Here is a 13034-nt window from a genome sequence, read left to right as displayed (position 1 = left end):
AGGTTCTGTTTGAGCTTATTTATCTGATAACCTTTGACAGTTCTACAAAAAATACTTTCACATGCCATTAAACAGGCTGTTATAGTTTAAAAGAAAGAGAGAGGAGCTAAACAGGGGAAAGGCAAACAAGTGAGATATTATTTGTCCAGTTTACGTTATGGTTTAAGTTCTAATTAGACTCACTTTCTACAATCTGTTTGATCGGCCTTGGAGGCTCTGAAGCAATGAAACAGATTCTTCTTGCAATCCGGGGAAGTATATCAAAGAGAGACCAATAGTCTATAACAATAATAACATGTTCTTCAACAGGATCAGACGCAATTTTCATTAACTCCCTTTGGTCAGCAATCTTTATACCTAAGTAAAAGGCAGACAAGATGTTAAACATGTACCTGTTTCCTCCATTTACAGTGGGGCAAAAAAGTATTTAGTCAGTCAGCAATAGTGCAAGTTCCACCACTTAAAAAGATGAGAGGCGTCTGTAATTTACATCATAGGTAGACCTCAACTATGGGAGACAAACTGAGAAAAAAAAATCCAGAAAATCACATTGTCTGTTTTTTTATCATTTTATTTGCATATTATGGTGGAAAATAAGTATTTGGTCAGAAACAAACAATCAAGATTTCTGGCTCTCACAGACCTGTAACTTCTTCTTTAAGAGTCTCCTCTTTCCTCCACTCATTACCTGTAGTAATGGCACCTGTTTAAACTTGTTATCAGTATAAAAAGACACCTGTGCACACCCTCAAACAGTCTGACTCCAAACTCCACTATGGTGAAGACCAAAGAGCTGTCAAAGGACACCAGAAACAAAATTGTAGCCCTGCACCAGGCTGGGAAGACTGAATCTGCAATAGCCAACCAGCTTGGAGTGAAGAAATCAACAGTGGGAGCAATAATTAGAAAATGGAAGACATACAAGACCACTGATAATCTCCCTCGATCTGGGGCTCCACGCAAAATCCCACCCCGTGGGGTCAGAATGATCACAAGAACGGTGAGCAAAAATCCCAGAACCATGCGGGGGGACCTAGTGAATGAACTGCAGAGAGCTGGGACCAATGTAACAAGGCCTACCATAAGTAACACACTACGCCACCATGGACTCAGATCCTGCAGTGCCAGACGTGTCCCACTGCTTAAGCCAGTACATGTCCGGGCCCGTCTGAAGTTTGCTAGAGAGCATTTGGATGATCCAGAGGAGTTTTGGGAGAATGTCCTATGGCCTGATGAAACCAAACTGGAACTGTTTGGTAGAAACACAACTTGTCGTGTTTGGAGGAAAAAGAATACTGAGTTGCATCCATCAAACACCATACTTACTGTAAAGCATGGTGGTGGAAACATCATGCTTTGGGGCTGTTTCTCTGCAAAGGGGCCAGGACGACTGATCCGGGTACATGAAAGAATAAATGGGGCCATGTATCGTGAGATTTTGAGTGCAAACCTCCTTCCATCAGCAAGGGCATTGAAGATGAAACGTGGCTGGGTCTTTCAACATGACAATGATCCAAAGCACACCGCCAGGGCAACGAAGGAGTGGCTTCGTAAGAAGCATTTCAAGGTCCTGGAGTGGCCTAGCCAGTCTCCAGATCTCAACCCTATAGAAAACCTTTGGAGGGAGTTGAAAGTCCGTGTTGCCAAGCGAAAAGCCAAAAACATCACTGCTCTAGAGGAGATCTGCATGGAGGAATGGGCCAACATACCAACAACAGTGTGTAGCAACCTTGTGAAGACTTACAGAAAACGTTTGACCTCTGTCATTGCCAACAAAGGATATATTACAAAGTATTGAGATGAAATTTTGTTTCTGACCAAATACTTATTTTCCACCATAATATGCAAATAAAATGATAAAAAAACAGACAATGTGATTTTCTGGATTTTTTTTTCTCAGTTTGTCTCCCATAGTTGAGGTCTACCTATGATGTAAATTACAGACGCCTCTCATCTTTTTACGTGGTGGAACTTGCACTATTGCTGACTGACTAAATACTTTTTTGCCCCACTGTATATCAACATTCAATTTTGAGATATTCACCCCCTATTTTGATAGGTACTACTTTCATAATAAAAATGTTGATAGAAGTATTCTGCAGGCATAAATGATTATTAATTGTTACTGACAGTCTGTCATTAAAGAAAAAGAAAAGAGCATCTAGCATGAACAAAACATTGTATAAATAAAGCATGATAAATAAAAGGAATTTGATCATACTTTCGTGTATTGTTTAAGGGAAAAAACTTTAATAAGAAGCAAGGAGAAAAAGAAAGGGGGATGAGATTAACCATTTAAAGGGGTTGTCCCATGAGCAAAATTCATTTTAATCAATAGATCTTGGACTAATAATAATTTCCACCATTGGATTGTGTTTAAAAAAATGTTCCTGTGCTGAGATAATCTTATAAATGTGCTCCTGTGATGTACTCTGTGTCTGACCGTACAGGAACATGGTCAGATCAAACCATATCTCCATGGAAGGTGAAAAAGCAAAAAAGTATACAGATATTGCAACACAGGATCACAAATAATTCTAAAACATTTTTTAAAAACAGGCAGAGAGATGCTTTATCTCAAAAAAAGAATCAGTTGCGATCCCATGCTGTCCTGTCTGTATACCCTTTTGCCTCCTCAGCTGCTGTAATGTCTGCATACTCTCTTTACTCTCTTTTGCTTTCTCCCCTGCCCAGGAGCTGTGGTATGATCAGACCATGTTCCTGCATGGTCAGACACCGCCATTACACAGTACACAGCAGGGGCACATGTATAAGATTATCTCAGCGCAGGAACATTTTTTTGAACACATCCAATTGTGAAACTTATTACAATTCCAAGATCCATTTTCTTAAAATGAACTTTAAAATTAACTTTGTACTTGGAAAAAACCCTTTTAAATTATTTTTGCAACTGTGTAAGTAAATCATGGTACATGTGATTCCTGTCCTGTGAAATATATAAAGCAAATCTGAGGTTACAAAACAGGCAGTTTTTGTTGTGTATATTGATTTCTACTTTATTATCTTTCAAATTATTGTGTAATTGATTTTCTTATTTTGGTATGAATTGTGCTAATTAGTAATGTCTCAAAATCATGTTCCTGATTGCTTAAAGATTAACCGATGTTTTAATTTATTTTCCATAAATCAACAGTACACAAGAAAATAAGAAACATTGCACTATATCTTATGAGACAAATCTGCTTTTTTCAGAACTGATCATTAATTATCAAAATTCTCAATTCTGAGGTAAAATCTGAATTCAGTGAAGACATTTTCCCATTACTGAGATGGGAGATGACAGATGCTGGGAGGAGGGAGGTGTAGAAACAGGGCTCTTCCCCTATCTACATAGAATACCATCAATAGCAGCTGGCATCTCCTATCTCAGTAATAGGAAAATGCGTCTTCACTGAATACAGATTTTACCTCAGAGCTGAGAATTTGATAACGACTAGTGTTGAGCATTCCGATACCGCAAGTATCGGGTATCGGCCGATATTTGCGGTATCGGAATTCCGATACTGAATTCCGATACTTCCCGCGTATCGGATACCGGAATCGGAAGTTCCCAGAATTCAAATTGAACGCAGCAGCCAATGAGGAATGAATGAAAGTGTGGGCACATCCTGTTTAGCATGGTGGGCATGTAAGTACTGGCAAGGCTTGGATTGGCTGCTGAAATGATGTCACTCTGCACTATAAAAAAGCGCTGCCGCCATTTTGCGCTCACTCTGCTGTGATTTCAGTTAGGGACAGGACGCTGTGTTCTAACTGAGGGCCAGTTGAGCTAGCTAATTGCTTTATTTTCCTTTCCAAAGGCTAATTTAGCAAAACGCTGTGTGTTCTTCACTGTTCACCTTGCTCTTGCCTTGCAGCGCTGTTTTAACAGCGTTCTGCAAGGTCTCTGTGTGTGTGTGTGTGCAGCTCACTCTGTAGTCTGTGTGCAGCCATATACCCGGTTGTATTCAGCTCAGGGGGGGTTCACACTGCCTCACACAGTTGTTCTTTTTTGCTCTTAGTGCAGCCTGCTGCACATTTTTTCTCAAATTTCCTATTAGTGTTTTTCCACCAGTCTCCAGCTCTATTGTGGAAAAACACTACATAGGATAACCTAGAGGGGGGTTTTTGGGCCTTGCAGCGCCGTTTACGGCTGTCTGCACGGTCTCCGTGTGAGCCCAGCTCGCCCTGTAGTCTGTGTGCAGCCATAGCCGGTTGGATTCAGCTCAGGGTTCGTTACTGGCTCATACCTTGAGAAAAATTTTCCTTTTTTTCAAATAGTGCAGCCTGTTTAAAATTTGAAAAAAAAAATTCCTATTAGTGTCTTTCCACTCGTATCCAGCTAAATAGTGGAAAAACACTATATAGGATAACCTAGAGGAGGGTTTTTTGGCCTTGCAGCGCCGTTTACGGCTGTCTGCACGGTCTCCGTGTGAGCCCAGCTCGCCCTGTAGTCTGTGTGCAGCCATAGCCGGTTGGATTCAGCTCAGGGTTCGTTACTGGCTCATACCTTGAGAAAAATTTTCCTTTTTTTCAAATAGTGCAGCCTGTTTAAAATTTGAAAAAAAAAATTCCTATTAGTGTCTTTCCACTCGTATCCAGCTAAATAGTGGAAAAACACTATATAGGATAACCTAGAGGAGGGTTTTTTGGCCTTGCAGCGCCGTTTACGGCTGTCTGCACGGTCTCCGTGTGAGCCCAGCTCGCCCTGTAGTCTGTGTGCAGCCATAGCCGGTTGGATTCAGCTCAGGGTTCGTTACTGGCTCATACCTTGAGAAAAATTTTCCTTTTTTTCAAATAGTGCAGCCTGTTTAAAATTTGAAAAAAAAAATTCCTATTAGTGTCTTTCCACTCGTATCCAGCTAAATAGTGGAAAAACACTATATAGGATAACCTAGAGGAGGGTTTTTTGGCCTTGCAGCGCCGTTTACGGCTGTCTGCACGGTCTCCGTGTGAGCCCAGCTCGCCCTGTAGTCTGTGTGCAGCCATAGCCGGTTGGATTCAGCTCAGGGTGCGTTACTGCCTCATACCTTGAAAAACAATTTCCTTTTTTTCAAATAGTGCAGCCAGTTTAAAATTTGAAAAAAAAAATTCCTATTAGTGTCTTTCCACTTGTATCCAGCTAAATAGTGGAAAAACACTATATAGGATAACCTAGAGGAGGGTTTCTTGGCCTTGCAGCGCCGTTTACGGCTGTCTGCACGGTCTCCGTGTGATTTAAACTAGCTCTGTAGCCCGATCTGCACCAAAAAAAAGGTTAAGTTCACCAAACACAACTTACACTTGTGTAGGCCACATTTGAAAAATAATAAAGTTTAGTCCACAATTTACAACATTAGTGTTTCTTACACCTGTTAGGAGGAGCATTACAGGAATAAGCACACTAAGGCCTTAGTACTTTTCTGCTTATCTTTATCTGTCAACCAAGATGAAGAGGGCAGGGAGTAAGGCACGTGGGCGTGGGCGCGGAGCAGGGAGAGGAGCAGGGAGAGGACGTGGTGATTCTGTGCCTGCTGCGGGCGCCGGTGACTCGTCGTCACTCAGTTTCAGCAGGGAACAGTCCTTCATGCGCAGCTTTGTCGGAGAGCGCCGTGCACCGCTGCTGCGTGAAGACCAAATTGAAGCCGTTGTCGGGTGGATGGCAGCTAACGCCTCGGCATCGACTTCAGTTAGTGCCACATCCTCTCAGGCACAGAGCACTGGAGAGCAGCCATCTGTCTCTTCACCACCTGCCAAATTGGCCAGGCAGTCAGAGAGCCCAGGACAGGAGCCGTCTCTACTTCTGTTCTCTGAATCTCTTGGCTTGGAAACAGGGGGCCAGCCAAGCAGCATTGGAGAAATGGAAGAAGAGGCAGTGTGCAGTGATGCCCAACACCTTTTTCTCTCTGACTCTGAAGAGGCAGGTGGGCCAGTGCCTCCGGTGACCACAGCGCAGTACGCATCTGATGATGAAACTCAGGTGCCGCTTTCTCGTGCGTACTGTGCTGCTGAGACTACCCAGGAGGAGCAGTTGGTGGCAGAGGGTAGTGGAGATGATGAGGTCCTTGACCCATCGTGGCGTGAGGAACAGGAAGGTGGTGGGAGCAGCTCAGAGGAAGAGCTTCCTCTTACGGGCCAAAGAGGGAGAGGGAGGGGGAAGACTGCGGAGCCTGTAGCCTCCACTTTGGCACCCGTTAGGAGCCTGTCTCTTTCCAAAGCCAAAAAGGGCGCTCCCAAGACTTGCAGTGCCTGGTCCTTTTTTGACACAGTTGCAGATGACATTTGTTTTGTCAAATGCAAGCTGTGTCATCATAAAGTAAAAAGAGGGAAAAATGTCAGCAACCTCAATACCACAAATATGTGGAAACATGTGCGGACCAGGCACGCGGTGGAGTTACAGAAACACACTGAAGATGTAGGCCAACCAACAGCGGCAGCTACCACCTCTTCAGCTCGTGTTGCCTCTTCCTCCAGCTCACGCACAGCTGGTTTGGCTTCCTCCCAGAGACCTTGTGTAATTCCACCCACAGCACCACCTTCCCAGTCATCCTCACACTCCCAGTCTACTCTACAGCCATCGGTAGTACAGGCATGGGAGAAAAGGCGGGCATTCTCGGCCAACCACCCCCGAGCACAGGCTCTGAATGCAGGCATTGCCAAACTGTTGTCCCTGGAAATGCTCTCGTTCAGGCTGGTGGAGACTGACAGCTTCCGTGACTTGATGGCATTGGCAGTCCCACAGTACAAGGTGCCCAGCCGCTTTTACTTCAGCAGGCAGGCTGTCCCTGCCCTGCACAGGCATGTTGAGGCAAACATAAAACATGCGCTACTGAACGCCGTCAGTAGCAAGGTCCACCTCACCACCGATGCGTGGACCAGTCAGCATGGACAGGGGCGATATGTTTCCCTCACTGCCCATTGGGTTAATGTTGTTGAGCCAGGTACAGATCGTGCGAGTGGCGCAGGACGTGTCCTGCCCACTCCAAGGATTGCAGGAATCCAGTCTGTACGCATCGACTCCTCCTCTTACACCAGTTCCTCTGATTCCTCTCTGCAGGATCCGTCACAGTCCACCCCCACATGGACCCGTGAACGTTTACCTATGACCGACATGAGCACAGCCGTGGCCAAACGTCAGCAGGCCGTCTTGAAACTAGTTTCATTGGGGCATCGAAGCCACACAGCGCAGGAGCTCTGGAATGCCATAAAGCAGGAGAGCGATGTGTGGTTACTGCCAGCGAATCTCCAGCCAGGCATGGTAGTGTGTGACAATGGCCGAAATCTGGTGGCAGCTTTGGCCCTTGGCAACCTCACTCACATCCCATGTCTGGCACATGTGCTCAATTTGGTTGTGCAGAGTTTTCTGAGGGACTATCCGGATCTTGATGCCCTGCTGCACAAGGTCCGCCTAGAGTGTGCTCACTTGCGGCGTTCCAGCTTGGCCAGATCCCGCATTGCTGCTCTGCAGCGCCGATTCCGCCTTCCGGAACACCGCATCATATGTGACCTACCTACCCGGTGGAATTCCACGTTACATATGTTGGAGCGGTTGTGTGAGCAGCAGCAAGCAGTTATGGAGTACCAGCTGCATCAGGCGCAAAGAAGTCGCAGTCAGCGCCGATCAGACTTCACAACCACAGAGTGGGCCACTATGAAGGACGTCTGCCAGGTTTTGCGTCCTTTTGATTATTCCACGCGGATGGCAAGTGCAGATGATGCACTAGTCAGCATGACTGTCCCCCTTATCTGCCTGCTTCAGCAAACTTTGCAAGGGTTAAGGGATGATGTGGTGGAAGAGGTGGAGGATGAGGAGTCACCTTTTCCATCAGCTTCTGGAGAGTCAGCGCCACGTGGTTCCTCACAAAGGGGTACGCAGGGGCCAATTTGTGAGGAGGATGAGGAGGAGTCAATGGAGGAGGAAGAGCTCCGTCCAGAGGAGGGAGCGACACAATTGTCCAGTGGTCAGTGTGTACAGCGAGGGTGGGGTGATGACGAGCGGGCAGAGATCATGTCTCAAGCAGGGGACAGCGTTTCTGGGCCGGTTGGCACTCTGCAGCACATGGTGGATTTCATGCTGCAGTGCCTGAGAAACGACCGCCGCATCGACCACATTCTCAACATGCCTGATTATTGGGTGTTCACCCTCCTCGATCCTCGCTACCGGGACAACGTCCAAAACCTCATCCCTGCGTTGACCCGGGAGCGTAAATTGCGGGAGTACCACGACACACTGGTGAATTCCATCATCTTCTCCTGTCCAACTGAGAGGAGTGCTGCTAGTGCTTTACAAAGCAGCTCAGTGCGTCGAGGCAGTGGGGGAGGCTCTGCCCAAAGAGGGAGCAGAAGCAGTGCCTCTGCCCAAGGCAAGCCCAGTATGGCACAACTCTGGCACACTTTTGTGTGCCCGCCCCAAATGTCTACACCATCACCGGCGGCTCCAGTCAGCAGGAGGCAACGGTTCCGTCAGATGGTGACAGACTACATGGCTTGCCCTCTTACTGTACTCCCAGACGGCTCTTCCCCGTTCAAGTTTTGGGTCTCTAAGCTGGATACATGGCCAGAGCTAAGCCAGTATGCATTGGAGGTGCTGGCTTGCCCTGCGGCTAGTGTCTTATCGGAATGTGTCTTTAGTGCCGCAGGTGGTGTACTAACAGACCGTCGCATGCGACTATCCTCCGATAACGTTGACCGGCTTACTTTCCTGAAAATGAACCAGGCCTGGATCTCGCAGGAATTTGCCACTCCTCTGCCTGATTAAGTAATTGGGTGTCATCCAGGTCTCCTGCTGTGTTCATCTTTCTACCACCTGAACTGCTATTCCTGGGCTCCAACACCGCCAGTTGCGGCTCAGAAGTGCAGGCTGCACAGTAAAAACATACGACCCAGTGTTATTGGGTTTCAGTAACGTCAGCTGATCCCCAGCTGTGTAGCCGGCAATGTGTCCTGCGACCGCCACGCTGGCACAACAACCTAAATGTAAGGGAACCTGTCCCCCCCCCCCCCCCCCCGTCGTTTGTTACTGAAAGAGCCATCTTGTGCAGCAGTAATGCTGCACAAGGAAAAGGTAGCTCTTTTTTTTTAGCTCTTTGCACACGCAGAACTTAACACTTATAAAATGTGTTCACTGATACCGTTATACCGTCCCGGAGCTGGGACTTTCCTTCGTAATGTGACGCAGCACAGCCGTCATTCCTACCCCCTTGGTGCCATGCGCTGCCTCCTCAGCGTTGTTTTAAGCTGTCACGGAGCCTGCGCTGTTCTGTTATCCCTTGGGCATGCCCTATTTGCGCTGCCTGTCTTCTGACATAATTTGGTGTCAGGCTGGCTGCGCCTGTGCGGCCGCGGTGCCCGAGATCCCGCCTCGCAGTGTCTTCTGATTGAGTCACACTGCGGGCCTGGGATCCATGGGCATGCGCAGTGCATATCTTCCCCTCGGGCTCTCGCTCATTTCCCTCCGCCTTCTTTAGACTGTGCGCCGTCAGCTGATCCCTAGCATGCCACGGCCGTGACACCGCACAGTCTGAAGAAGAGGGAAGGAGGGGAGTGAGAGTCGAGGTTATGCACTGTGCATGCCCATGGTTCCAAGGCCCGCAGTGGGATTACGTTAGATGAGACTGCGAGGTGGGATCTGGAGCAGCGTGGACGCACAGGCACTGACAGCCTGACACCAAATTATGTCAGAAGACAGGCAGCGCTAATTGGGCATGGCCAAGGGCTAACAGAACAGCGCAGGCTCCGTGGCAGCTTAAAACAACGCTGAGGAGGCAGCGCACGGCATCAAGGGGATAGGAATGACAGCTGTGCTGTGTCCCATTACGAAGGAAATTCGCACCTCCGGAACGGTTTAACGGTATAAAGGGACACATTTTTAGTGTTTACTTCGGTGTTTGCAAGGAGCATAATTAAAAGAGCAACCTTTTCCTTTTGCATCCTTAGTGCTGCACAACATGGCTCTTTCAGCTACAAACGTCTTGGGGGGGGGGGTTAAAGGTTTCCTTTCAACTTGCTCCAATCAGGCTTCGGCCTACACTCTGTTCCTCTGCTCCTCCTGCTGTCCCTGGGCTCTAACACCGCCAGTTGGTGCCTGGAAGTGCTGTGTGCACAGTCAACAGTCGCTCCTCTGTTATTGGGGTTCAGTAACGTCAGCTGATCCCCAGCTGTGTGTGCGGCAATACCTCCAATCTGCTCCTCCTGCTGTCCCTGGGCTCTAACACCGCCAGTTGGTGCCTGGAAGTGCTGTGTGCACAGTCAACAGTCGCTCCTCTGTTATTGGGGTTCAGTAACGTCAGCTGATCCCCAGCTGTGTATCCGGCAACGTGTCATGCGACCGCCACGCTGGCACAACTAAAATGTAAGGGGACCTGTCCCCCCCCCCCCTAGGCGTTTGTTACTGAAAGAGCCACCATGTGCAGCACTAATACTGCACAAGGGAAAGGTCGCTCTTGAAATTATGCTCCTTGCAAACGCTGAACTACACACTCATGTAATGTGTCCCCTCACACCGTCCAACCGTCCCGGAGGTGGGACTTTCCTTTGTAATGTGACACAGCACAGCCGTCATTGCTACCCCCTTGGCACCGTGCGCTGCCTCCTTAGCGTTGTTTGATTCCGTCATGGACCCTGCGCTGTTATGTTATCCCTTGGCCATGCACAGTTTGCGCTGCCCGTCCTCTGACATCATTTGTTGTCGTCCTGGCTGCGCCTGTGCGTCCACGCTGCCCGAAATCACACCTCGCAGTGTCGTCTAATGTGATCCCACAGTGGGCCTGGTATCCATGGCCATGCGCAGTGCATATACTAGCCTCTCACTCCCCTTCTTCACGCTTCTTCAGACTAGGCGGCGTCAGCTGATCCCTAATAGCATGCCACGGCCGTGACGCCGCACAGTCTGAAGAAGCAGGAAGGAGGTGAGTGAGAGGCGATGATATGCACTGCGCATGCCCATGGATCCCTGGCCCGCAGTGGGACTACATTAGATGACACTGCAAGGTTGGATCTCGGGCAGCTTGGACGCACAGGCACTGCCAGCCTGACACCTACATGATGTCAGAAGACGGGCACCGCTAACTGTGCATGGCCAAGGGATAACATTACAGTGCGGGCTCCGTGACAGAACCAAACAACGTTGAGGAGGTGGTGCCCGGCACCAAGGGGGTTGGAATGACGGCTGTGCTGTGTCACATTACAAAGGAAAGTCCCACTTCCGGGATGGTTTGACGGTGTGAGGGGACACATTATATGAGTGTGTACTTCAGCGTTTGCAAGGAGCATAATTTTCGGAGCCACCATTTTCCATGTGCAGTATTACTGCTGTACAAGATGGCTCTTTCAGCAACAAATGCCTGGGGGGGGGGGTTAAAGGTTCCCTTTCAACTTGCTCCACTGCAGGCTTCGGCCTACACTCTGCTCCTCTTTGATTCCCTGGGTTTCAACACTGTCAGTTGCCACCTGGAAGTGTTGTCTACACAGAAAAAAACACTAGGTGATGTGTCAGTGGGGTTCAGCACCGCCAGCTGTTCCCCTGCTGTGTAGTCGGCAACGTGTCCAGCACAAGCCACGCTGGCACAACAGAACAAAAGCTGCCACCAGTGCAGGCTTCGGCCTACACTCTGCTCCTCTCCTCCTCCTGCTGACCCTGGGCTCAAACACCGCTAGTTTTTGCCCGGAAGTGCTAGCTGCACAGAGAAAAACACCAGTCAATGTGTCAGTGGGGTTCAGCAACGCCAGCTGTTCCCCTGCTGTGTAGCTTGCAACGTGACCTGCAAACGCCACGCAGGCACATGAACTGAAATTGAAGGGAGCCTGCCCCCCACCCACAGGTGTTTCTATGTATATCAGCCACTTTGTACAGCAGTACTGCTGCATTTGTACGAGGTGGCTGACTTTTTCTCCTTGCCCACGTGGAACTCAACACGTACAAAATGTGTCTCATTAGAGACCATTACAATGTCCCTGAGGTGTGACTTTCCTTTGTAATGACACGCAGCACCACCCTTGTTAGCGCTGCCCGTCTTTTGACATCATTGGTTAGCTGGCTGCGCCTGTGCATCTCCCCTGCTCGAAACAACGGCCCTCGGTGTCTTATTTTTTTGGACAGCGAGGGTGTGATTGATGGGCATGTGCAGTGCATATGTTTGCCTGTGTTCACTCATCTCCTTCCGCCTTCTTCAGACTGGGTGTCCTCATGGCCGCGGCAGGCGATAAGGGATCAGCTGAGGCCGCCCAGTCTGGAGCCGGTGTAAGGACATGTGTAAGCGGCAAACCTATTTACTGCACAAGGCCACGAATCCCAGCCACGTAGTGTGATTGTTTGAAAACACACTGTGGGTCTGGGATTCATGTCCATCGCTAACCGCAACGGCCGACATGAAATGAGGTCAGAAGACAGGAAGCGCTCACAGCGCATGGCCAAGGGATCACAATAGCGCAGACTCCTGTACAGCAAATAACAACGCTCAGGAATCTGCGCCCAGTACCTAGGTGCAAATTTTGACACCTGTGCTGCGTCTCGTTAAAAAGACAAGTCACGCCTCCACAACTGTTTGACAGTATAATGGGCTAAATAGTGTACGTGTTTTAGTCAGCGTGTGCAAGGAGCAAAACAAATAGAGCAACCTTTTACTTGTGCAGCATTAATGCTGCACAAGGTGTGGCTCTTGTACCTTGCAACACCTGAGGGGGGGGTTAAAGGTAACCTTTGAAATTGGTTCAACTAGGCTTCGGCCTACACTCTGCTCCTCTACTCCTCCTGCTGACCCTGGGCTCAAACACCGCTAGTTTTTGCCCGGAAATGCTAGCTGCACAGAGAAAAACACCAGCCAATGTGTTAGTGGGGTTCAGCACCGCCAGCTGTTCCCCTGCTGTGTAGTCGGCAACGTGTCCAGCACAAGCCACGCTGGCACAACCGACCAAAAGCTGCCACCAGTGCAGGCTTCGGCCTACACTTTGCTCCTCTCCTCCTCCTGCTGACCCTGGGCTCAAACAACGCCAGTTTCTGCCCGGACATGCTAGCTGCACAGAGAAAAACACCAGCCAATGTGTTAGTGGGGTTCAGC

At 48.8% G+C, this 13034-nt stretch overlaps 1 protein-coding gene across 1 annotated transcript in view; it reads right to left on the bottom strand.

The window, feature by feature from the left end:
- Window positions 1-13034, bottom strand: part of LOC138676256 (collagen alpha-1(VII) chain-like) — an 831262-nt gene that overhangs the window by 654353 nt on the left and 163875 nt on the right. Inside the window, exon 6 of the mRNA XM_069765365.1 lies at window positions 184-357. Coding sequence (XP_069621466.1) covers window positions 184-357 — 174 coding nt within the window. The remainder of the gene's footprint in view (window positions 1-183; window positions 358-13034) is intronic.

The sequence above is a fragment of the Ranitomeya imitator genome, chromosome 4 (assembly GCF_032444005.1).
Source record: "Ranitomeya imitator isolate aRanImi1 chromosome 4, aRanImi1.pri, whole genome shotgun sequence".
Lineage (NCBI taxonomy): Eukaryota > Metazoa > Chordata > Amphibia > Anura > Dendrobatidae > Ranitomeya > Ranitomeya imitator.
Note: the sequence above shows the minus strand (reverse complement) of the source record. Positions and strands in the feature narration are given on the sequence as shown.